This window comes from Cryptomeria japonica, chromosome 3, assembly GCF_030272615.1.
Source record: "Cryptomeria japonica chromosome 3, Sugi_1.0, whole genome shotgun sequence".
Classification (NCBI taxonomy): domain Eukaryota; kingdom Viridiplantae; phylum Streptophyta; class Pinopsida; order Cupressales; family Cupressaceae; genus Cryptomeria; species Cryptomeria japonica.
In genome coordinates this window covers 202,790,358-202,817,442 of record NC_081407.1, presented here as the reverse complement: position 1 = coordinate 202,817,442, position 27,085 = coordinate 202,790,358, and the positions used below count along the sequence as shown (strand labels likewise).

Below are 27,085 nucleotides of genomic sequence, written 5' to 3'. Positions count from 1 at the left end.
GTAATGCCCTCTTTCAACCAAGTGTGTATTTCTATCTCTGTCTTTTCTCAACACAAAACACACTCCTCACACATCTCCTCATATACTACTCCAACATACCTCTTCACCCTCTTTCAATCATGCGTGTATTTCTATCTTTGTCTTTTCTCAACACAACACACGCTTCTCACTCATCTCCTCATATACTACTCCAGCATATCTCTTCACCAAGAGAGGTAACCCTTCACAAATGTGCTTTCAAATTTTTTTTCCTCTGCAGTAATAAATCTGAGTTATATATATCTTGCACACTCACTTCTCATTTAATCATACTTCTCTTTTATCCTTATGAAGAGATATATCCCTTTTGTAAAGAGACATCTATCTAAGAAGACATGACTCTTTGTTATTTTAATTGCTGTCTTCTTAATTGTTGCTCAATCACTAATTACTATATCTTCATATACTCAGATATAAATCTAAATTACACTTTGTATTCTCTACTCTTTCTTTCCCTTTATATCTGCTCTTTATACACTTCAGATCTGTTGGTGTTATATCTTTATACACTATAACTCACTTTCCACAGCCTTTATTTACATCTCCTTGAATAGCATCGAATCATGGAAGCAACTCTATTCATAGGATATGACCTCTTACCAAGGAAGCAACTCTTCATTAAATATATATTTATAACATAATCCAACCAGATCGCACCTTTTGGAAACTAATTAAAATCGTACCTTTCGAAGACTACTTCAAATAGCAATTGTTTTATAAAAACAATTCTTATGGAATTGTTGCTTTATTAAAATCTTGTTTTGTCTTTTACTAATTTTGTCTTTTTCTTGTTTTGTCCTATTCTTCTCCTTTTTTTCCCGTTTCCTTTAGGAAATAAAGTCTGCTCTATGGAATACATATATTTAATTGATGCTTTTCTTGGGTAAAATATAATCGCTGCCATTAAATGATTGCTGCATTATAATTAAATAATTACTGCAAACAAATAGTTAAAGCTATGATTCCTTCTAATGACCTTTAGTTATGGAAATCTCTGCATAGTTATGATTCCTTCTAATGCATATTAGTTATGGGTGATAATATTGGCTAGGTCACTGCTTCACTAAACTTAATTCTATTATTTCTCCCTTCTTTGCTGCCTTCTTGTCTGTTGTAAACTCTATTGCTGCATTCTTAATTTCATACATCAACCCCTTATATAAATCTCTACCTTGCAAGCATGTTGACATATCCATCATGACAATGAGATCATGCTTTCAAAGTTTCAAACACATAATTCTTACTTCGTCAATTATTGCCATTGTCATATACCCTTGACATCAATAACATCATTTTGCAACTACTGACATCAATGATAATTTCACCCTTTGACATCAATAACAAACTTCAATACTCTTGCTTTCCCATCTTGACATCTTGACATCAACAACAAACAATTCCAACACTACACCACTGAATCAAAGAATGCCCATACAACTTGATGACTACAACTACACAAGTACTCTCTACACAAGGAGAGTATTCTACTCCATTCAAACCACATAATGCATCTCTAGCCAATTATCGAAATCAAATACAATACGACCCTGAAGGATGTTCGATCATACAATGCTGACAATGTAATGAGTGGGGACACTCTATGAGAGATTGCCAACACAAGCAAGACAAATTGCAATTATTGTACAAATGGTGTGGACCTAGAGACCATGAAGGCATCAAATGTCCAAAGCAAAAGGCCAATGTCAACATGATTTATGTCAAGCATAATGAAGTATTGGTCGTTACTCATGCCCAAGCAAAGAAGGTTGCGTACACAGACCCCTATACAAAAATAAAAGGGCTTCCTAAAGTAAGAGCCGAAGTGGAGAATGCTATGGCTAACAAACACCACTCAAATGCAAATGCAACTACGATAAGCAATCAATTACAATTCAATACAAATATTACAAGGCAAGTGCTTCGAACTAACATACTAGTTAGAGTAGTGGATTTTCCTCAACTTCGAAAGGCTATTGTGTCAAGGAAAAGTGAGAGGAAGCATGTTATTGACAATTAACATGGCAACAAAACTAGTGGTGGTGAATATGGAGATCCCTGGAAGGAATCTCACTAATCAAATTGTTGATGGCGGGTTAAGCGTGAACATACTTCTCAAAGACACTTAAAGAAGTTTATGAAAGATAACCATTTGGAGCCAAACTTTTCAACTAATGAATGTAGATAAACAAGCTATTAGCGCACTTGGATTTTTAATGGGCCAAAAGATAATTATTAAAACCCAAATATTTTTAGTTCGATTTTGTGGTCATTCATTATAAAAGAAAGCATATGATGCACTATTAGCTCAAAATTGGTTGGTAGCACCCAAAGCTAATCACAACTGGAAAAAGAATACAATCTCCATTGAGAACAAGGGTCAAAAGTATATAATTGATTTGGCGAACCAAGAAATCAATGAGAATGCAGCTTGCTCAAATTCATCAAATTCAAACTCTAAAGAAGAATGGACGAAGAAGCAAGAACAAGGTTCAAAGTATTAGAATATTTAATCATATTTTAGTCACCTATATTTAGTTCCTTGTTTAATGGTCATCTAGCTTTTTAGTTTTTAGCTCGTTAAGTGTTAACTATTGTTTCTTTATTAAAGACGCATAGTTAGCTTTTATTTAACTTGCTTTTGAGCTTTATTTAGCATTTAGCTTTTTAGTCATTCACTTTAATGACGTTCTTTTTATAGAACATCGTCTTGTAAACTCTATATATATGTTTGTATATCGTTCAATTAATCTATCCAACTATTTTTCACAATGAAACCAAACAATGAAGGGATTTTGGAATTATATTTGTGTTCAGAGCTTGAAATAAATTCTCTATGCGACATATTTCATTAGCAACTGGAGAACTGATGCAGGAGCATCCATGGTGGATAGAAATTTAAAATTTAAAATTGGCATTTTCAAGCACCAAATATGGAATATTTCTCTCTTGGGCATGGGAAATGGGAATTACCACTTGTCTTAAGTCAAAGATACTTTCCATAAAGCTAAAAATTCAAAAATGGGTACCAAAGAAAGAGTTATTGGGCACTTTCTATTTCAGGGTCCTGTTGAGTAGAGTTGATGGTAGAGTAGCCTAATATTCTTAGCAGAATTGGCGGTGAAGTTGACAAAGCATCCAAAAGCTTTGAAGAAAGTTCCTAAGTTGGGAAGATTCCTTTCCCTTGTTTGGGTGTGACTTTTAGGAAGGTTACTATTGTTCTCGCACACACCCACCGTCAGTTGAGAGGGGACCCCCTAATCTTTGTCTACCTGTGCGAGAGAAATGGATGATTCTACAAATGCCTTTCAAACCTCAAAGCCAAATCACCCAAAACGAAAAATCATTTGGATTCAAAGTCGGCTTAAAGGCCGAAATGGGAAATCAACGTCAAACTTTCAAAAATGGTGTTTAACCCGAAAATAGCCTGGAAGCCGAAACTAGAAATAATAGGTAACGTCGTGTATTTTGGCCAAGTAGGCCGAAAATCCCAAACTCACGAAAAGGCCTTTAAGGCCGAAAGCACCACAAGTCACAAAATCGGCTTGGTAGCCTGAAAGGCGAGATCAAGTTTTGAAATAACCTCATAGGCCGAAAACGCCCCTCATGAGCCGAAAAGCTTACAAAATAACCAAGTCACGCGATTTCATACAATGGAAATCACAAACTTAAGGAGTGAAAAACATAAACTCACAAATTTCCCTTCTAAGCCGAAAATCGTTCACAAGTCGAACATTGCTGCTATGTTCTTGGCAGTGGCTATGCATTTTGAGAATGACAAGGATGTGCTAATTAAATTCTGTAAAAAGGTCTTCAAGAAGGAATTGTTGGGAGAATTGGAGAGGGTGATGGTCAATACCGACGAGGAGCTAACTATTCCGAAGCCACGCGATTATGACATTCTCATTCGGATGAACAACCAGGTGCCTAGATATCCAATCCTGATAATTGAGGATATGGCAGCCTTTGAAGCCCATAACCCGACTAGGCGAAGGACTTTCTTCTTCCTCATGTGGCTTCTACAAGTTAGGAAACCGGCTTGCAATAGGTGGCTGGCCAACTATTTGGAAGCTGAAAATATTGAAGTGATCCCGGACGACATGGACATCCCTTCCACCTTTGTTTCCAGCCCTGTTAATTCTCCGGCCAGCTCAGGAGAAAGGGTTTCAGAGGAGCGAGCAAGGAGATGTCAGGCTAGATAGATGGATTTTGTCTCAGGTTTTGCTTACCGCCACCTTCTGACTCTTAAGGGTTTATAGTTTAACTTTCATCATACCTCAAACTTATCTTTTAAAAGACTTATGGATGCTTAGTTAATTTATGCTCTAGCTTTAGTTATGTTTTTCTCTCTTTAGTTCGTTGGGCTCTACGCATTTCTGCACTAAAAACTCTCGTCTCTTTATTATTTTTGGGATCCTGCTTATGGATTTAGCTAATTATGTTTGTCATCTTAGCTTCCTGCAGTACTATTAGATCTTGACGCTCCATGATATATCACCACCCTCTTCTTTACTCTTAATCTTTTGCTTATTTATATATATTTATATATATGAATATATACATATATATGTATATATATGTGAATATATATATATATATATATAGATATATATAGTCATCTGCTTGGATGCGTTTATCTATTGACAGGCTTTAGTTTTCTTCTCGAAAGATAGGTTGTCTGTATTAGTGAGGATGACCACTTCTGATTTTATTTTGAAGGAGACCTGTGTAATAGGGGATGGTTCCTCTCTGAAAATTCTCTTTTGGAATAGGGATATCTCCTCTTGTCTCCTTTCATGCTCTCGATGCTTGTCTTTGTTTTTAAGAAGGATGCCATTTTGAATTCTCTCTTTGGTGGTTTTAATTAGCGGAATGTGGGGAAGAATTGGTCTTATTATGTCTCTTGAAAGGTTTTGGCCTGTGTTTTTAAAATTCTTTGGTTTCTCTGTACGGAGTGAGGTGATTTATACCTCCTTTTATCGAATGGCTCCCCATCTCCCAGAATAGTGCTAGGGTACCTCTATACTATGAGACAGGCAGGGTTTTGGAATTGAAGTTCTTTTCAATTCTTATAGCTCTGTGGTTGTTGTTGCTTCATTGGTATAGGCTTGGCATCATAGATGGGAGTTTATTTTTGGGCTAACATCTTGAAGTGATCTGATGTAGGGCAGGTCCGAAGGTTTTTTGCAGGTATGGTCACGACAAGCTTAAGGGTGCTTTACCCTTTGAGGGAAATAGGACATCATTAATCAAACAGCAAGTTTCTTGATGTTGTTTATTTCATTCATGGTACGTTATGTTTTAGACATTCTGACATCGATCTTGGCAGTAAGGTGTGTTAAGGTCCTTCGCAGATCAGTGGAATGGTTTGTACCAATTTTTTGCAAGATAAGAACTAAGGAATAAAGGTTAGAGTTGTCTTTGGGGCATCATTATTGAGGACTACATTATCAAGAAAGGGTCGAATTTTAGTGCATGGAAATCTCAGACGATTTCTTCTTTCAAATAGTTTAACCTGGAGGTGAATTACCCAGGGTTTCATGTATCTTGTATCAGCTATCTATAACATTGGATTTTGATCCTTTAATGGATCTGGGCGAGACCGGAGGTTTTCTTCCCTCCATTCTTTCCTACCAGCACTGAATGGAGTTGTAATTACTTTTTAATTAATAAAATTTCTCTGCTTCGGCCTTTTACCGATCAAAAAAAAATAATAATAATAATATATAATTATTATAAATGTTCAAATAAATTATATTTATAATATAATAGCCAATGTTCCACGGGGACGCGTCCCCCCCCTTTTTGGCCACGTCTCCCCGTAAGAAATGTCTCGGGGACAAAGGGACGGGGACGCGACATCCCCCGTCGTCTTGCCACCGCCACCCAAGCGCCACCGAGACGCCGAGACGTCTCCGCGTCTCCCAGGGAGACGTGAAGATGTCTCCTTGGGAGACGCCCAGACGTCTCCGGCATCTCCCGTCACCCCACGTCAAAAGCAAACAAAAAATGCATTTTTTTATAAACATGTGACTTTTGGGGGCGTTAAGGGGTAACCCTAATTGGATGTGGGCACTTGCGTACAAGGAGAGTCTAGCGGGACGATGGGATGTAGAGCCAGAGGAGCCTTCACAGATTGATGAGGATGATCCTACCACTTCAAATGCAAGGCTAGTTGGTGTGAGCTTGAGGGACCTTGATCTTCAAAAGTCCAACAGTTCCAATGAGGAGTTCGCAAATGATTAGAGGCCTCCATTAGCTACATTTTGAGTTTTGTCATTTAGTCTTTGACTCTAGTCTCTTTTGTAATGCCATTGCTACACGTATTTGTATTTGGCTACTCATTGTAATGATGAATCATGTAATCATCTTTATTATTATAGACTTTGCAATGGCATCAAATATTCATATTTTCGTTTTCCTTTTTCGATATAATAGAAATGAGAAATCTCCAATTTGACAATTTCATTTGTCAAATTTTATTTAGCATTTAGTAATTAGTATTACTAATCTAAGTAATCTTGGTATTTGAATTTCCTATAGTTTCATTTGAAATCTAATTCTTATATTGTTATACTGTCATACATCTTTTCAAAACTAGTTTTTCAAGTACTATATGTAATGTATAACTATATGAGCACCACCACTCCGCCACCCCCCCATTGCCGTCCCCAAACTTAGGCCCTTGGTCCCCCTGTCCCAAAAACGCATCCCCCTGTCCCCAACGCCCATGGAACACTGATAATAACTAATTATTAATATTATATTGTCAAATTAACATATATTAATATTATATAATATATAATATTTTAATTTATATTTATTATTTTTTATTATATACATAACTTTAAATTATTAATATGATTATTATAATATACAAAATAATTTATAATGTTTAATATTAGAAATATACATTGTAATAGATTAATAGTTTAATATTTTATAATTTAAATTATAATAAATATAAATGTTCAATAATATATGATTATTATACATATTCAGAAAATATTATATTTATAGTATAATAACTAATTATTAATATTATATTGTTAATTAAAATTAACATATATTAATATTATATAATATATAATCATTTAATTTATATTAAATGTTTCTTATTATATTATTAATTTATTAAATTATATAAAATAATTATATTATAATTACATTTTTCTTTAATTCTTTCTTTTTAGGTTGTAAAAATGAATATATTTATTATTTCTATATGTTTTTTGTACAGATGTACCCAAACATACCCAACCTCCAAAAAATTGTGGTACCTCAACTAGCAACTTAGTTTTATTTGCTTATAATATCTCTATACTATGGAAATGTCCTTGAATACAAAAAAAAAAAATTTTTTTTTTTTTTTTCAAATTTTTTTCTTTTTTGTAGATACGATTTTTTCCCAAATTTCTCAAAAAAAATTTTACTTTTGGCAGGCTTGCAAAACTCGGCGAGCCATTAGAAAACTCGCGAGTAATCGCAATCCCTAATGGCGCGCGAGTTAATTGCGGAATTTCTCGACGCGATTTTTCCATATAGTCGCCGCGATTTTTTTGACAAATACTCGCCGTTAATCGCCAAAACCCGCCCGAAAACGCAGCACAAAACGCAAGAAAAATGCGACTTAAGTCGCAGGCAAAAACAAAACCTAAGTCTTTATTCCATTTCGCGTGACTCCGGAAGGCAAAAAACGCACGCAAAAAACGCCACACAATTTCCAGTAGGGTTTGCATTTGCACGCGCGACCAGGTTTTTACTTGTTTATTCGTGATCTTTTTGTATTGTTTTATTTTGAATTCACAGTCATTTTAAATTTTAATTGAATGACTGTGTATTACACAGTCATCATTACACAGTCACAGTCATTTGAAAATGACTATGTATTACACAGTCACAGTAATTTCAAATGACTGTGTAATACACAATCATTAGTAATTACAGTCATTTCAAATGACTGTGTATTACACAGTCATCAATCATTTGAAATGACTATGTAATACACAGTCATTTCAAATGACTGTGTAATACACAGTCACAGTCATTTGAAAATGACTGTGTATTACACAGTCTCAAATGACTGTGTAATACACAGTCACAGTCATTTGGAAATGACTGTGTATTACACAGTCACAGTCATTTCAAATGACTGTGTAATACACAGTCATTTCAAATTTTCAAATGACTGTGTATTACACAGTCACAGTCATTTCAATTTTCAAATGACTGTGTAATACACAGTCATTTCAAATTTTCAAATGACTGTGTATTACACAGTCATCATTACACAGTCACAGTCATTTCAAATGACTGTGTATTACACAGTCATCATTACATAGTCACAATCATTTCAAATGACTGTGTAATACACAATCATTTTCAAATGACTGTGTATTACACAGTCATCAATCATTTGAAATGACTGTGTAATACACAGTCATTTCAAATGACTGATGACTGTGTAATACACAGTCATTTTCAAATGACTGATGACTGTGTAATACACGGTCATTTGAAATGACTGTGTAATACATAGTCATTTTCAAATGACTGATGACTGTGTAATACATTAATCATTAATGTACATTGTAATTAATGACTGTGTATTACGCAGTCAATTGTAAAATGACTATGTAATACATACTCATAGTCATTTGAAATGACTGTCAACTGTGTAATGTCAATTTTTTTTTAAAGTATTTCATTTAAATTTAAATTTGAAGTTAAAAACTTAAAAAAATACACAACCAATTAAAAATTTTAATTTTAGATAGTCATCTATTAATAGATGACTGTAAATAAAATACAATTATACAGTCATTGTAATTTTTGGATGTTCGTGATTTTTTTTGGTAACAATGTTATTTATCTCTAAATGTTGTCTCTCTTTTGCTAGGTTCTTTTCCACATCTTTTTGAAAGAAAATGGATTCAGCTTCTACAGTTAAAGTTGGTGGCAAAAAGAGAGACCCTTGTTGGAAACATGGGAGACCAGGTCCAAAACGAGGAGATATTTTTTGCAACCATTGCAAAAAAATTGTAAAAGGTGGCATTAATAGGTTCAAATATCACCTTGCAAAAATTCAATGCCGAGATACCACAAGCTGTACGGAATGTACTGAAGAGGCTACGAGAGATGCAATAGCAGCGCTTGAAGCATATGATCAAAGGAAGGCAACAAAAAAGAGAACAGCAGAGGCAATGGCAGCCCCAAGGGCAGATTTGAGTTCCATAGGGTCACATACAGATGTGGGGACATCTGGTTCTTCCCTTGGGCCACGAATACAAGCAAAGGGAACTTTGGACAGCAACATGGAAAACTTCTTTATTCCACGTAACACTCCTGGTGCACAACCTGTATTGCTTGGCACTGCATGGAATAAAGAGGCTCACCAACAAGCCAAGGTGGCGTGTGCTAGATTTTTTATCTACAACGATGTTCCGTTCAATGCTATTTCTAGTCCATCTTGAGACCAATTTGTCACCACGTTGACTGTGGTAGGTAAGGGGTTCAAGTCCCCAAGCCGTTACGAGGTAAGTGGACCGTTATTGCAGGATGAGGTCCAAAACACTCATGCATTAGTGGAAGAGCAAAGGACTATTTGGGAAAAGAATGGCTGCACAATTCTTTCTGATGGATGGACAGATGGTAGGAATAGGACACTCATCAACTTTCTAGTTGCTTCAAGAGGACAGTTAGTATTTTTAAAATCAATTGATGCCTCCAATGAAGTGAAGAATGCGGAGACCTTGTGCAACATGTTGGATGAGGTGGTGATGGATGTGGGAGTGCAGAATGTCATCCAAGTTGTGACTGATAATGCAGCTGCATATGTGGCAGCCGGCAGACTTCTAATGGCTAGACATCCGACATTATTTTGGAGCCCTTGTGCTGCCCATTGTCTTGACTTGCTCCTTGAGGACATAGGGAAACTAAGTTGGGTAAAGAAAGTGGTTGAAGATGGAAGGAATATCACCAAATACGTCTACAATCACACATGGGTCCTGAATCTTATGAGAGAGCACACTGAAGGTAAGGATCTTGTGCGGTCAGGGGTCACACGCTTTGCTACCAATTTCCTCACCTTGCAGAGCATACTTGCTACATTGCCCAACCTGAAGCGGATGTTCGTGAGTGAAAGATGGTTGGGGAGTCCTTATGCTACAAAGCCTAAAGCAGAGAAGGTTGTGATTGCCATTTTTGATAGTAATTTTGCCAAGATAGTGGAGGAGATCATCAATGTAAGTTTTGAAACTTTAATTGATGATTTATTATTTAATTTTTTAATATTTCAATCTGCTGATTTTGTTAGATTTTTTATATCTAGGTGTCGGAACCGTTGGTGAGGGTGCTACGAATAGTGGATGGGGATCATAACTCCATGGGGTATCTATATGAGGCCATGGATAAGGCCAAAGAGGCGATTCAACACTTGTATGGGTCAAACAAGACCAAGTATGAACCCATATGGCGCATAATTGATCGGAGGTGGAACCATCAACTCCACCAACATATTCATGCTGCTGCCTACTTCTTGAATCCCAAGTTTTTTTACTCTCCGAGTTTCAGAACAGATGCAGAGGTTAGAATTGGCCTTGACACATGCATTCGGAGATTAGTTGATGATGAGATCCTTCGAGACCTGATACTTGATGAGTTGCAAAGTTATAAGAAGGCCTTAGGGGAATTGTTTTCTTCACCTGATTGCAAACGTAGGAGAGCCACCTTACGACCAGGTAAAAAAAAACATATGTTTAATTTTTACCATTTATTTCTCTCTTTAAGATTATTGAAATCTTTACAAGTTATAAATCACATTTTGTATCCTTGCAGATTTGTGGTGGGAAGATTATGGTGCCACAACGCCTAATCTTCGAAAGCTTGCCATCCGCATATTATCACAGCCTTGTAGTGCTTCTGGTTGTGAGCGCAATTGGAGTGTTTTTGAGAACATCCACACAAAAAAGTGCAATAGGTAGACTCAACAACGCTTGAATGATCTTGTCTATGTGCGGTACAACATGAGAAGAAGGTGCTAGGGCAAGATTCACATGAAGCACTTGACTTGGATGACATTGATCCATATGCAGCAGAATGGGTTGCTTCTCCTGATGATGTTCATAATGATTTGGATCCATTCCTTACTAATGAGCAGCTGAGTGAGTTGGAGAGGGCAGGAGAGGAATGGGATGCGGAAGTGGCAGCACGTGAGGAGGAGCAGGAGGTTGATCATGCAGTAGAGACACCTGTTAGTGTTGAGGCTGTTGCCACTACTTCAGCACCACCCACCCAGTGACCACAATCTGTTTTGAGCTTTAGTCGTAGACGCAATTTATGATTTCTTATTTTCATTGATACCAAACTTTGAACTTGATATGTAATCAGAATTTTAGAGGTTCTTGTTTTGTGGTCTATGACTCTATAACTCTATGAGTCTATCACTATGATACATTGATATGTATTGAACTCTTATTCATATGTTGCACTTGGTTTTTGGTTTATGCTATGATACTTGCATTTTTTGCTATGTATTACCAGAAAAATTTGATTTATATATCATGGAAATCATATATGTTATACAAATTTGGTGTAAATGTGTGTTTTTGAATTATATATAAAAAAAAAATGTATTTTCAAATGTTCGATAAAGTTGCTGAGTTTTGCCGAGTTTTTCGCCGAGTTTTGGCGAGTCCCGAGTTTTTAAAATTTTTTGGCCTTGCCGAGTTATTGCAAAATCCGAGTTTTTCAAGCTTGACTTTTGGTTTGCCGATTAATTCCCCAAACGATTAATGGTTCTTTGATCCAAACAACCAACTGTACAATCCAAACAACCAACCATACGATTTCAAGTAAGTTTATCGCTCGTACGACATGGCATTGCAATGTATGGTTCAAGGGTTTACTGTATGCCACACACCTACAGATTTTTGCCATACAACCTGTTGTGCCTTGCACACGCTCCCTGTCGCCGACAGGGTCCCCCTTCTTCTTTTTTGGTCTTTTCGCCTTCGCCCTGTTGAATTCTGCGCAGGGTGTCTCGCGTCCTTTTGAGTGTGCCCGTAATCAGTCCATGAGATGATGATGTCATGAGCGGAATCCTGTGAATCCGCAAGGTAAGTTGAACCTTCGGGCATAAAAAATTCCAAGAGATCGTTTAAACTTGTAAAATCGCCTGAGATAGGCGAGGAATGGTAGAAGCTTGCAAAATTCCCCAAGTAAAAGATAAAGCGTCTGAAGGTCGCATAAGGACCCAAAGTGTCGATTTTCGCCAAAGGATATAGAGGAGATCAAAAATCCAAAGTGTCAAAAGTTGACAAAACCTCTCAAAATCCCGAAATTCGCACTAAGGGGAAAAATTACATGAGTTTCTAAGAGTTTGCAAAATGGGTGAAAATGTCGAAATTCGCCAGTATTGGATAAAATGCAAAGAGTTTGAAGTTTTCAAACCACCCCAAAATGCCGAAGTTCGCATTATGGAGGAAAAGTGTGAAAAGTTAAAAGCTTGCAAAAGGCCTCCAAACGCGGAACTTTGCAAACACTCTTAAAACGCCAAACTTTTCAAACCTTCCCAAAATGCCGAAGTTTTAATTCTAAGGGAAAAGTGCGAAAAGTTTAAAGTTTGCAAAAGGCGCCGAATTCTCGAAGTTGGAAGGGCAACCCAAAATCGCTAAAGTTTTCAAAACCGAAAATCGCATTCTAAGGTAAAGGTACGAAAGTTAGAAAGTTTGAAAAGGTAATCAAATCACCGAAGAGCGCATTACGAGGGTAAGTTTAAAAGGTGGAGAGTTTTAAAAAGCAACTTAAAATCGCGATTTTTGGAAGTTTGAAAAGCAACACAAAATCCCAAAAATCGCGACCTAGAGGGATAAGTGAAAGAAAGTTAAAAGATTGAAAAACGTTCAAAAACCCTGAAGTTCGCAAAGGTAAATCACGAACTTTAGCAAACTTGCAAAACGTTCCAAATCGCCGAAGTTTTCAAAATCGCGATTTTTGGATAAGTTGTAAAAAGTTTGAAAACTTGCAGAATGTCCTATTTTCCCGAAATTCGCTATCTAAGTTAAAATCGCGATTTTCACATGGTTTTAGAAGGAGGCTCCAAAATGTCGAAAGTCGCGTAGTGGAAAAGTGATAGAAAATGAAAGGTTACAAAGTGCCTAGAAACCCCGAAAATCATGACCTAGGAAAATCGCAATGCTTTTGAAAACTGCGTTTAAGTTAAAATCGCCAAAGTTGCAACCCAAAAGGAGATCGCGATTTTTGCCGAGGTTTGGAAACCCTCCCCATTCTCTAAAAATCGCCAGAAATGGCGTGAAAGTTAAAAGTTAGCAAAAGCTCTTCAAACCTCTGGAATCGCGCTATAAGAAGTTTTCAAAACGCTATAAACCCATTTCAAAGCGCCTAAGGCAAAAATCACATAGGAGTCAAAATCCCAATCAAGGTAAAAATTGCTAAGTCTAAGTTTCTAAACTGCATTTTTCTCTCCAAACTTAGGCGCGAAATTTGGAATAGGGAGTTAACCGTTAAAATTTGAAATCGCAGAACTCTCCCATTCCAAATTTGCAAGTTGTGAATTTGTCTTTTCAAAGCCTAGGGCATAAGATAGGCATTTTTCAAAATCCAAAGGAAATCATTCTTGCAAGCCAAGTTGTGCGGATTCACGCCATTCATTTCACCAGGTAAATTTGCTTTGTCTCTCTTAAAATCGCTTAAAATATATGCAAAATTGGATAGATGTGTTTGTAAAAATTGATCAAATGATTAAATCTTTAAACCGCATCTTTTCCTGTTTATAAGGCGTCAGGCAAAGCAATTGAAATCAGAGTTTGTTCCCAAGAGTTAACCAAAAAAAGCATTTTTCAGACTTAGGGAATATTTAAACCTCGTCCATTTTGAAAATGGGTCTTAAAATCTAAGTGTAAATTTAGCAGTCGAAATCACCTAAGTCCTTAAACCGCAGCCGAATAAATAAATGTGTAATCGAAGAGCTTAGTAATGTTCATGTCTAAATCAATCAAGCTTTTTAGCTAAAGTATCATGCTTTCTTCAAATTCGGCTTTCAAATTAATCCTTGTGTGCTAACGTATCCCTTTTATCTAGCCCGCTTTGTTTCCTTCATATCGTCTCGTAATCCGCGTCCGACTGTGCAGGATGGATGCCTAAATATGCGGAAGAGTCCTCAAAGACACCTGGTGCAGCCAAAACGTCTCGAGCATCCAAGTCAGACATCCCTCGCAGAGTCGAAAAGATGAATAATCAGTATCAAAGAGGAGGACTAAAAGAATCAAAGGTTCAGAGCGTATGGGAAAATGTAGGTGATACTAACCTGGGCCACATTGATATTCAAGATTTCAGAAACAGAGTATTCTCCCCTAATGCCTATGGCAGGCCTAGGCAGATGATGGAAAGTGGCATCGCCCAGGCACCAGGATTTCCCCCGTCAGTACAAAATTATGAGCTGGTAGTAGAGGTTGCCCGGCATTACCAACCAAACACCAAATTGGTGCTCCTTGAAAATATGGTCCTCGCTGACTTCACTCCTAAAGCCATTGGCACCGTGAAAGTCAGTATTGAAAGTCTTCATTTGGACTTGATGGTTGGGGCTCAACCCTACCCTCTATCGTGATAGGGAACATAAGAGCACTACCCTTGAACCCTTCAAGAAGCACTACCCTTGAACCCTTCAAGAGGCAGTACCCCCAAACCCTTGTGAGGGGTGTTGCCCCAAGACCTCCAACACACTCATTTCATTTGCCAGGCACACTCCAAATCTAATTTTGCAAGCAATACCTCCAATTCGTCTACAATATCATCATCAAATTCGTTAAACTTTGCTAATGTTACTTGATGCTTACTTGTTTTCCTAGTCATCTGAAAATGACTTTTGTTTTTGGGGAGGGGATGATGTAGTTTGTGTACAATGCCTATTGTTGATAATATGGTTCATCAGACCATGTATTAATTGTTTGTCAGCTTCGGGTAGTTATAAGCATTGGTTGATCAACAATTGTGTTTCTCTAGGCAACTTCATATCCTTTAAATAGATTTTGTATCATCAGGGAAAGTAGTATGATCTAGTTAAATCAACTCTAATCCTTGGCTGACCATCTCTGGTCTACTTCTGTAATAAATGTGGGTATGATAAAAATGCATTCACTCCTATACTTGATACACATTATTAATTATGTTCATTATTTATAGTATTCATTTTATTAGATGGAGAGTAAACACCCATGATGTCTCAATTAGCATTTCCTTGAATTATTATTTTTTGTCGTTTTATCTCAAAGTATATGAAAATTTAATATATGGGAAAATTTATTTGTATTTTTTAGACTGTGTGGACATTTCTAAGACAGAACATACCAAGGCTCCCAAAAAATTACAAATTTTACTTTAATTAGTGTTGACGTGTCTAAAGTCGCAAAACTACGACTCCATCCAGCCAACGTAGAATAGAATGTACTCACTGAGTATCCTATCCTCTCTTGAGATAAGGAAATCCCTAATGCTGTTTTTAATTGATCAATGGGGACAATCTCAAGGTTTCGATTGTCAATTCTTGATTGCGGGATAACTCAGTGATCGATGTGTTTTGCTGGGAGCACAAGGGGACTTACGTTTTGCAACAGGCTCGTCTGCTGCGATTCTCGAACTGGGAAATAAAATCAAAAGGGAAGGGTTTAGCAAACCTAAGGACAAGGATGATAACAATTGATGTAGTGGGTAGACAAATTTCGATAAACCAGTTCTTGTTTTTGCCAGAGACACCCTCACAACTAGACAAGAACGGTGCAAGCTCCAAGGGATGAAGGATTTTTAGACCGGAGACGCTCGTTTTAGGCACCCAATTCTAGCGCAGCCGAAGACAAACACCTCTAGTTGAACTAAGCACAGTTTGGGTTCAAACTAACCATGCACGGTGACCTACAATCAGCAGACCCCCAATGGTATGAACCAAAAATGCATCAAATACCCCTCCACACTTCACCATTAAAATCCATGCACTCCAAAATTAACTAGCTGAAAGAAATCATGCAAACAGACTAAAACAAAGACAACAAACAACATATTTCAATGTTCATTTATTTGCTTCAACTGCCATTACAACAATTTCTGCAGCATCTCTATGCTATTCCTAAAATCTAACCTATTCTAACTTCAAAATCTAACTACAAAATTCTAACCCTTTACAAAAGAAAGGCCTCTGCTTTTTATAGATTTGCAATTTGAACCAGTGGCCAGGATGGACTGCATCCAAGGGTCCTGATTTATTCCACAAAATAACGCTGCCCATACCCACTTAATTCTTAGTTATCTGCCCAGCCACCTTCTCAACTACCTACAACTGTTTGGCTTCAATTTGGGCCTATCCGGTAGTTGAACATAACTGACCTGTGTCCCCTCTGTTTTAAATATCTTGAGTGGGGCCCAGAGGCAGTTTTACATTAAAACAATTTCAGTTTTTAAAACTGAATTTCTGGAATTAAATCCAGCTGTGCATTTCTTGAGAATGCATACTTGCTGCATTCTGAATGTTCTTCGGTCTTTGGTCTAGTTGGTAGACTTTAACTTTGGGTTCAGGGGCATGCTTCCTAATGCTTGGTTTCGATCTCGCGCGCCTGCATCTTCTTCTCCAACTTTGAGCACCTGACTTTGATCGCGATCCTTCTTCGATTTGTGTTTCAAGCTTTCTCCTGGTTCTTTCCGATAACATCCTGCAAACCATCAATTTTTACCCGCATTAATGATTTTGAAAAATTAAATAAATTAATTTAACAAATATTCAATTTTCACTGACGTCCGGCCTCTAGAAGCTCTTTGTGAGATGTATCTTTTGAATCTCTCACTTCTTACCTGAAATTCGATCTATCTTCTTGATTCGTTCTCCTACTTAGACAAAATTCCGGCTTTCAGGCCTCAGTGCGAACTTTCCTTGTTGGATTAGTTTCGAAGAAGACAAACAAAAAGTGTCAACTTTGTAATTTTCTTCAATTTCGGCCTCTAAGCCGATTTTATAAGCTCTTGAAGTTTGCTTTAGCATTTTCGGCTGATGGGCCGATTTCGCAATTTTGCGTGATCGTGAACTTTTAGTTCATTTTCGAGACTTCGGTGAATTTCAGCTAAAAGAAGCCTTTTGCGCGATTTTTTAATCTTCTTAGTTTCATCGAGCAAATAATGGTTTTTGCACGATTTGGATCTTCTCCTTTATCTTTTTCAGCTTACTAGCCGATTTTACAAACGTTTCAGCTTAAACACTTATACTATGAGCTTGGAAAACCTTGGGATTTTCAGGTATTTTGCCCCTTCTGCGTGATTCAACTTTGAAAATTTCGGGCTAAAAACATATATTACATGCTTTTGAATTTCTGAAGCTTTTTCGGCGCGAAAGAAGACTTTGACGCATTTTGAAATTCATTAGTTTTCAAGTAACGAGTGGATTTTGCGAACTTGGCACTTATTGATTTCAACTTAGAATGCTTACCTTTTAGCTTTAATGAATTTCGAGATTCCTCCTCTTTCTGTGGGATTTCACTTCTGAGCCATTTTCGAGTATTTAGAAGGATTTGCGCAATTTTCGGGTTGAATGATGATTTTGCAAGGTCTCGAAATGTTAAATCTTTTAAACTTTAGACTTACGATTTTCTCTTTTGTTATTTTTGGCTTGCAAGCCGATTTCGAGAGCCTAAAGCTTGCATTTCGGCCTACATCGTTATTTTGGAAGCTTGAAGTGGTTTTTGGCCTGAATGGGCAAATTTGTATGATTTCACGAATTTCGGCTCATTCAGCTTATGAAGGGACATTGTAAGGTTTTCAAAGTTTCGGGTCTTGGAGCATTTTTGCGAGTTTTACATTTCGCGTGTTGTATTGAGAGCTCTTCAAGTTTTGTCAACGTAGAAAGTCATTTTATGGGCTTTGCATTTTCGGCTTACAACCTCATTTTGTGAGATTTCCTCCCTTTTCGTTTTCGGTAAATAAGAAGAATTCAGGAGCTCTTACGTTTTTTCAGCCTCTTTGGCAAGATTGCGAAGTTATGTCTCCTTCACCATTTTCGGCTAATAAAGACCTTTTGGATTTCGGCTTCTTTCCTTCATTACTTGGAAAACTCGGCTCCTAGAAGAAACGCACGATTTTGATCTCCTGGTTTTTTGTTTAAATTTCCTTACGAAATGGGTTTAGATGCTGGGATTTTGAAGGCGTTTGGGTAGAGTGGAGTTTATACTGCAAACCCTTGACATTCGCCATTAGAGCATCTTCATTTTGGTCCTAATGATCTCACATGAAGTCTAGGGTTTCTCACGTAGTTCAATCACATGCCTTTCTCTCTATAGGGCAGACTAGACTAAAATGGGGGGGTCCCCTGCGAAGTAAAGGGGCGAGGTGTGCTTAACGCACAACAATTAGCTTTACCTATCAAAAAGAAAATTTGACAGTATTATTTTCTGAATGTTTAAAATGGCAATGCTTTAATTATACAATATTTTAACTATAGAAATTGCCAACAAACATGATTGAAAAAATGAAATTAGCTACAAACTGAGTTCATCCATGAATATCATATAACTATGCATGTGAGAAATATTTGCAGGTGCATATTCTTAACAATGCATGAAAGCCAAATTCTGTAGTTTAAGTTCAATTTTAATTCAGAATTCTATTACAAATGTTTAGCTTCAGAATAATTTTCCTCATCTCATATTTTCTTTTAAAACACAATATATTTCTCTAAATTGAGAGAGAGACAAGCTTATCAATAATACCACTAGAAAATAAAATACTTAAAGAACATATTAAGATAATAACAGTTGCAATAAGGAGAGAAGTACGGAGCTCCTAAATAAAAATCCACCTATAATAAAAAATGATATGTGCAAACCTGAAGTGCTGACAAAGTGCTGAGCGAATAAAGGATATTCTAGTAGGGTTCATCAAATGCAGAGGTTTGTATGGCCCTTCATAATCCCACCTAGGCATTATACAACCAACAACAATTTGTAATAATATGAGAAAACAATACATGACATTCAACATCTCAAGCACAACAGGTAGCCTACTGTATCTTTAAAGTCTGAATGATGTTTTGAGTATATAAACACTTCAAATTTGTAATTATACAATAATCAACTTAGATGATATTAAACTTAAAAAAGGAAAAAAAATAGACCACACTATATCAAGAACTAATTTAAATTCATGTAAAATGTGAAATTGAGGAATATACCCACTCACTTAGCCACAACGGAAATTTGTAAATAAAGGTTGCCCCAAGTGAAGCATGTGAAGCAATAATAGCAGGTAACTATTTGTGATACATCATTTTTCCATTTCCTGAATAAATATAGATAGATGCCACCTAAACCTTATTATTCACCATCAGGCATTGCCGTGGTTATTCAACTTGAACATCTCATTTTTCAACCATCATAGAATACACCACTCCTCAAACTATCTTCCAACTCGTCATTTTTTTACTTCTAGAGCATCCCTGATTATTATAATCTGATTTATTATACCATGTCCTGATTATATTTTTTATGACATGTCCTTTATTACCCTCGACAATCTCCACAAACATTCTCCTCTTCTCCATGGCAAGGAACATCTTCAAATTGTGTATTCAAATGAAATAATTTATTTGGAAAAGCCAAACAATAATAATGCATGTAAATATGTTTAAATATATACAGGATTGGGGACCCTAAGCCTTGCAAATAGACATTTCCAATGGCATGCTTCTTGAACTATCAGCACACAGCAAGCAATCATATTGTAAATTTTCTTATGACAACTCTTTTACCAAATGAGTGTGTAGTACTGTTCTCAGCATGGGATTTTATCATGATTTGTTAGGAACAAAATCTTTTCAAGCCATCCTATTCTATTACAAGCTTGTGAAAACAGTCAAGATCAAGAAACAATTAGTACAAATACATTACAACACAACTTTATTGTTGAGTAGAATTTGTGGGGTCTTTTATGAACAGAACCCAAATAGTTAATGAATGCATGGGTATATATGAGACTGGGGGTTATAACCCTTGCAAACAGACATATGCATTTGCATACCTCATTACGTGACCGGCCACAATAAGCAATCAATTGTAGTTTTTTTCACAACAGTTCTTCTGCAACATGTGTTTAGTAATCTTCAAATAATGCTATTTAATCAATATTTTTTAGGAACAGAAGTTATCAAAATATTCTCTGTTGGAATTGTTTGTCATTGATGTCAAGATGGGTAACCGTTGATGTCAATGGTATTGATGCCATTTATGCAATGATGATGTAAAATATGAAGTTAATAAATGCAAAGAGCAGGTTGAGAAAATGGATGGCACCCATTGTAATAACGGCAGAGACAATCTTTGCTTTACAAAGCAGCAACAGTCAGCTTTATACAACCAAAGACAACAACTTTATAAGTGGTGCAAGGTTTGTTCATATGATTGACCAATCCATAATACAGATAAAGAATGGTGCTGCGTAAGGAGCAATCATACAATACAGTGATCAGAATTAGTTCGATTAAAATAATAATATATGTTCAAGGCATATTAAGATACAGTAATGCAGAGACAGCAATCTGTATTGAAGTAATTAATATCTATATTCAGCGATCTCCTTGTTATCTCATCAGCATAATACTTCAGCGATTCTATTGAAGATTAATTTTAATACAAAACCAAAGATTATTGAAAGCTCATGCTATGTTATAATGGTGATTTGTTACAAGGCAAAGGTGGCAATACAAAGTAATGGTTATAAACAGTAATTTGATACACAGCAAGCTATAGGCAACGATTACACAGCAATCAGGTCTTTAATGGTGCATACAGAATGATAGAACCAATTTAGAGGGCCGATTATAGCAAGAGGGTTATACTACTATAAATTATAAAACAACAATAACATATTATTTATTAATGAAAGGTGGCATAGAAACGACTCATTATTGGTATGAGAACAAACCAAAAGGGTGCGATGTGATTAAGGAAGAAATGATTTGTTAATGCTTATAAAAAAATATATAATTTACTAATTCAGAAAGGTGTGATTTGGTCATAATAAGAGATAATAGTTAAGTGCATTTTATTCATTAAGATGTTTATTTAAAAGAAGAGGTGCGAGTAAGTGGAGAGTTATATTCGTTCATGAAAGAAGATGTCCTTTAGGGAATCATCCATCTTGGAAGGATATAAGATAAACATTGAAGTTTGAGAAGTGTGTTGGTTGTGTGTGTAAGAGAGTGGTGATGCGTGGTTCAAGAACATAAAACTTATGCACCGGGATGTAAGGTCCCCTTTTGTTATTCTTTATGAGTTCGGGAACAATAAGTGAATTAACTAAATCAATCAATTGCTAGAGACTTCTTTCCTCAAAATCTCAAATAAAACAAAGGATGTTTCTCTATGATACCACTTATGATGTTTATGTTATGCAAAGGATGTACAAGATGAGACACCATATAACATATGAGACACTATCACTGCTATCTCTGATTCAATCAATTAAATGTATACAAGATGACTTGTTCTATATACCACTGCTCAATGCACAATGGTAAGATTATCGTTCAAGTATGTAAAGTTGATCTTATGACAATAATAATAATGATGCTGGCCTCCTTGATATGATTATGGCAATTGAACAGTGGCTGTCTCTGATATTCAATATGACATAAGCTCAATAATACATGTTCCAATCGCTGACCAGATTGATGATCTGCTGTTCCAATTATGACGATTTGTTCATGCAATGGATAAAAAGATGAAGTCGCCTATGGCAATCTCAATGAGTGCAATTTCTGATTAGTTAAGGTTATCAATCTCTTATGCTGTTTCTGATGTATATTGAGGATTTATGCAATGACTGAGATGTTCCAATCTGCTGGTTATAGAGATCTTTACTTTTCCTTATGTATCGATGAGATATGTGCAACGGTCTACTTCTAAGGAAAGAAATCTTAATATAATGCTGTGTCTGATATGGCAAGAATAATGTGCTGGGAATCTTCTCCTAACACCTACAATGATGTAGGACGATTGCTGTTTCTGATTTAGACCTGGAAAATATAAAAAAGTGTTTGGTGCTGTTTCTGAATAATCGAAATATGCAACCTGAATATGCCAAAGGCAAAAATACTCTATAGAACTTATCCGATCTGGATACAAAGAAGAATAAAATACCAGTTCGATGATTGATGAGGTGTGATCGATGTCCGACTTATACCTTGCAAATCAAATAGTTACGTCTCTTGAATGTGTAAGAAACATGTCTTTCCCTCTTTCCCTAACCGTGTCTCTCCCCAACAGATTGCATCTCTTCAATATACTAATGATTATTGTTATCCCTTAATCAATGTCACCCCAATTAGTGCTTCTTCTTTTAATTATTACATCTTTATTGCTGTTAACATAATTATCATCGCTGTTCTTGAGTCTCTTCTCAGCATTGCTCCCTCCTCCTATTGCTGACGTTATGATTGCATACTCAATTGCTGACGTGCAAATTTTAACATTATAATGATCTTTATTTATTTGCTGATGTCGTTTTATCAATTGAATAGAGATTGCTGACTACCCATATCTCTAGGGTAAACTAGTTTGAGCACTTCCTTTAACCGGATTAACTGATGATGAACACAAGGTCTTTCAATGACGACCCCATTATCCACCCTTCTTGAGACGGATCTAAGAACAACTTCTCAGTGTCATGATAGGTTGCTTCTTCTTGTTCGATGGAGGCTTCATCCACGATAACCATATTGTTTGCCTGCGATAGACCTTTTGATTGTCTCATCCTCAATATTGTTGTCTTCTACCTAAGCCACATCAGTTATAATGTCTCATGGAATAGCTCCAATACTTATCACGTGGTGTGATGGATGCATGGAGATCTTGTATTAAACATCATACTTGTTGTATCATCTTTATATCTCTTAGTGCCACTAAGGAAAATCGTCTTATTTATAAGACTTCACGATTTTCCTGATACAACTATCTACTTGCTATGTACAACTTACTTCTAACTATCTTCTAGTATATGATGGTGCTCAAGGTCTGCCACTCCTTGACCACATAAGGGTTTATTGCTATTATATTATCCTTGCAAAGATGGGGACATCACACAGGAGTCCGTGATAAGGAGATAGACTGCAGACTAAAAAAAATGAGTTTAAAGTTTCATTATATTTTTATTACTCTAACTCTCTAACTTTGTCTCGATAGGTTGTTAGTTTGTCTTCATCTAGCATTACCTGGAGTAAATACTCTTTCTATCTACTCAGTAAAGTACAACCGATTGTCATCAAAAAAAGTAGAGTTATTTCACGTTCATTCCAACTTACATCTTCTTTTGCACAAACAGAATGACTACAATGAAGGGTCAACAAAGTTGTGGGATATAGAGCAAATGCTAGCTGATTTGGACGCTTCCACTGTCAATAATTTTCAGTTTTCAAGAGTAAAAAAGCCAACATATGTTTAGTGTGAATGCCAATGGCACTCCTTGTGGTTCTTCTAATCTGCCGATAGAATATAAAGTCAATAATGGTGATGATGATTTTTATAAAGATCAATATGACATTGATTGCTGATTTCGTTGTTTTAATATCGAAAAATGAATATCTATCATGACACTTAGTTTGACAAATTAACCTCACAGTAGTATTTTGAATTTTAATAGTGGTTTTGTTTATTATATGCATGCTTTGTGGTAATCTGAACTTAAATCCTGGTTTTAGTCTGCAAATATGTACATAATTACGATTTTTATATGTTTTTTGTATGAATGACCCAAAAATCAACCCAGACCCTAAAACAATTGTCATACGAGCTTACCCAGACCCAAGACCTATACTGGTATCTTAATGTAATTATGTTTTGGCCATTTCCATGTGAGGGTAATAAGGACATATCAACTTGTAATGTAAATGTATTGTTTGCTCATAATTCCCTCTCCAAATGTTTATACCAACTCATAGGTCCCATCAAAATAATTTTATTGGCATGGACAGGCTATAAAAGCCCAAGTGACATGTTAATCAGATCCTTCGATATTCTTTTGATAAGAGCAAAACTCATGGAATAAATGCAATTAATCATGAGCCCAAAACTGAGGCAATTCAATCCAGACCAAACTGTCTACTTTTATAAAATCCATATTTTCAAGATACAGTTAAATCGCAGATTAAACAGGTAATTTCATTTTTTTCAACAATTTTCTTTCCAATTTATTTCTCATGTTAGATTTGGGTTTCTCTTATGCACATCAAAGATTCGAACTTGCATTTAAAAAATAAGGCATAATTTTTTGAGAAGCTACCAATCCTAATTGTCAAGCTCTAATTACAATACCTGTGGACTCAGCACCTGAATTTTTTGAAGGATTTACAACTTGGTTAAAATCACTAAAATTATGAAAATTGACATGCAACATAAAGAACCTGGTTGCCTTTAAGGCCATAATTTGGGGTTGAGGATAGAGGCTTCGCCTATCAACTCCACCCTTTATTGCAACAAGGAAGGAACTTCCTACGGATGCTGCCCCCAAACCCCCACTTTAGTTTTATAAAGAAAACAATAAAATTTGTTTTGGTATAAGCCAAATAAAAACCCTTTGATTTTGATTCCATAAACCAATGGACACAAGTTTGGTCCTAAGTTTGACACTAAACAAGCAAGCTTACTGAATCAGTCGTCAAAACGAAGTTAAATTTAAATGACTTGCCTTTATAATGTTGTAACTTTGATTTTATGCTTCCTTATGTAAGCCTTTAAATAAAAACAGTGTGCATGAATTGTAAGCTAAAGTTTAGCCTATCATACTAAAAAGATAGGCATGGGCCTCAAAAAGCAGTAATTTTACAGTTAAATGTATCTTTATCTCTACAGACTTTATCAAGCATTAAATAACCAAAAAGAAAGTTTATTTCCCCTATTTTGATGTCCTTCAGTTTGCCAATTTTTCCCAATTGAATCCAGAGTAATTGAAATCCAGAGTAATTGAGATCCATGTAGACTTTTCGATTGTCAAGTCAATCCCCAATGCCAGAAATGATACAATGCTTTTGAATATAAAGCATAAACCCTGATTTAATTAAAGATTACATGACGCTTGTTTTTCGTTAAAGCATAATTTGTGACTCTTCAAGTCTAGAGGAAAGCCAATGAGTCCCAAGTCAATTAAGCGATACTGAATCCTGTTGAATCGACTTCGAACACTAGCAACTCAAAAATAACACACCCCAATTAAAAGGCAAAAACCTGAGTGCTCGAAATTTCCTGTGTCTCCTCTTTTTAACATATAACTTTTATCTGGCAACACATACAAGAGAAAAGGCGTAATTTAAACAGTGGGGGCTCTTTGTAAATGATTTTTGTCGATTTTGAGGTGATTTTGATTAGATTTTGACTTTTTTTTTGCGCCAGAGTTTCCAATGCATTCCAAAATGGGCCTGCTACGAATATCAATACTGCGTTTAAATACAACATCCATTTCTAAACAATAGCGATTGGGCCCAGCGCTTTGCTTGGGAATACCATTTTCTCTTACCCTTAAACTTATCGCATTCAACATCCATAATCATAAACCTTTCTTTGTAAGTAATAACTAATAACGCATGGAAGTGTAAATGGGCAAAAGCGTGAGATTAAACGGTATGTGGAGAGGTGTAAAATTACCATTTGTCCGCCATTGCAGCAAATTTGGCAGCTTCCGCCGCTTTCAAAGAGCTGTTGAGCATAGAGGAAGGCGTGGAAGCGTAATTCTTACTAGTGTTTTGGTAGAAAAGAAAAGAAAAAGAGGATATGAATACCCTTCCTCTTCCCATAATGTTCCTGTGCATCGCCATTACCGCTTGAAAATCTAATTCAAAACTTCAATTCTAAATTTTTGTTAAAATCCCAGCGAAAAATCAAAATCTTGTCCCTGCTATTGCAATTGTTGTTGTTGTTCCCAGCGAAAAATCAAAATCTTGTCCCTGCTATTGCAATTGTTGTTGTTGTCCCTATATGAAAAAAATGGGTTAACTTTACAGATCGACGGCTCACAAGCGTACTACAAGCGTGCAAGACGATTGGAAAGTAGCTGGCCGTTAGATGTCTCGTCCGTTTTCCCCCTCTCCCGTCCGTTGTCGTTTTTACTTTCCCGGCATTTTCTGTTCACGGTCAGCGGAGCATGCATGAAGTTTCATTACTAAGAATAAAGCCGTGCCAACGGGTAGTTGCAGTTTTATTCACAATCGATGCTCTACAACAAAGACGAGTGCAAATAAACTAGCAATTGCACCTTAGTGTGCAATGGGTACGCCGATGAGGTGTGGAAGGTCAATTAGGAAAAAGTTAGATAATGTTTTTTGTATATATTTGTGTAGTACATGAGGTCAATTTGTAGACCATTTAGATAGAGATAGAGAGAGATGGAAGAAGGAATATGGAGAGAGAGAGAGAGAGATGGATGGATAGAGAGAGGCCATACATATTTAGAGATATAGGGGGAGAGAAGAAGATAGAGGGATAGAAATAGATAGAGAGATAGAGAGAGGTAGAAGGAGAGACGAAGATAGAGAGAGATAGGAAGAGATAGAGAGACAAAGAGGAAGAGAGAGACAAAAAGATAGAGATATAGATGGTGAGATAGAGTGATAGATATATAGAGATATAAGGAGATATAGAGAGGGGTAGAGGGAGATAGAGAGATAGAAAGACATAGAGAAGTAGAGATGGAAAAATATGGATGGAGAGATAAATAGGGGGGGATAGATAGAGATAAAAAAGATGGAGAGATAGAGATATATGGAAATAGAGAGAGTGGGGACATTATAGAGATCTATATAGAGGGATACATAAAGAGATAGAGATATAGAAAGACAATTAGGGAAATATGGATATAGAGGTAGAGAAATATATGGATAGAGAGAAAGATAGAGGGCAATATAGAGAGATAGATAGGAAAAAAGATAGGGATACTATAGAGTTAGAGAGATATGGGTAGAGATAGGGAGAGATAAGGGGAGCTATAGAGATATAGAGATATAGAGAGGGGTAGG

At 36.2% G+C, this 27,085-nt stretch overlaps 1 protein-coding gene across 2 annotated transcripts in view; it reads right to left on the bottom strand.

Moving 5' to 3' along the window:
- Nucleotides 1–26,298, bottom strand: part of LOC131034260 (ubiquinone biosynthesis O-methyltransferase, mitochondrial) — a 178,494-nt gene extending 152,196 nt beyond the window's left edge. Inside the window, exons 1-2 of one of the 2 annotated variants that reach the window (XM_057965693.2) lie at nt 25,719–26,298; nt 18,914–19,003 (exon numbers count right to left, since the gene is read on the bottom strand). In XM_057965693.2, coding sequence (XP_057821676.1) covers nt 18,914–19,003; nt 25,719–25,888 — 260 coding nt within the window. In that variant the 5' untranslated portion in view covers nt 25,889–26,298. The remainder of the gene's footprint in view (nt 1–18,913; nt 19,004–25,718) is intronic. The other variant, XM_057965692.2, reaches the window with a different exon arrangement.
- Nucleotides 26,299–27,085: the final 787 nt, after the last annotated feature.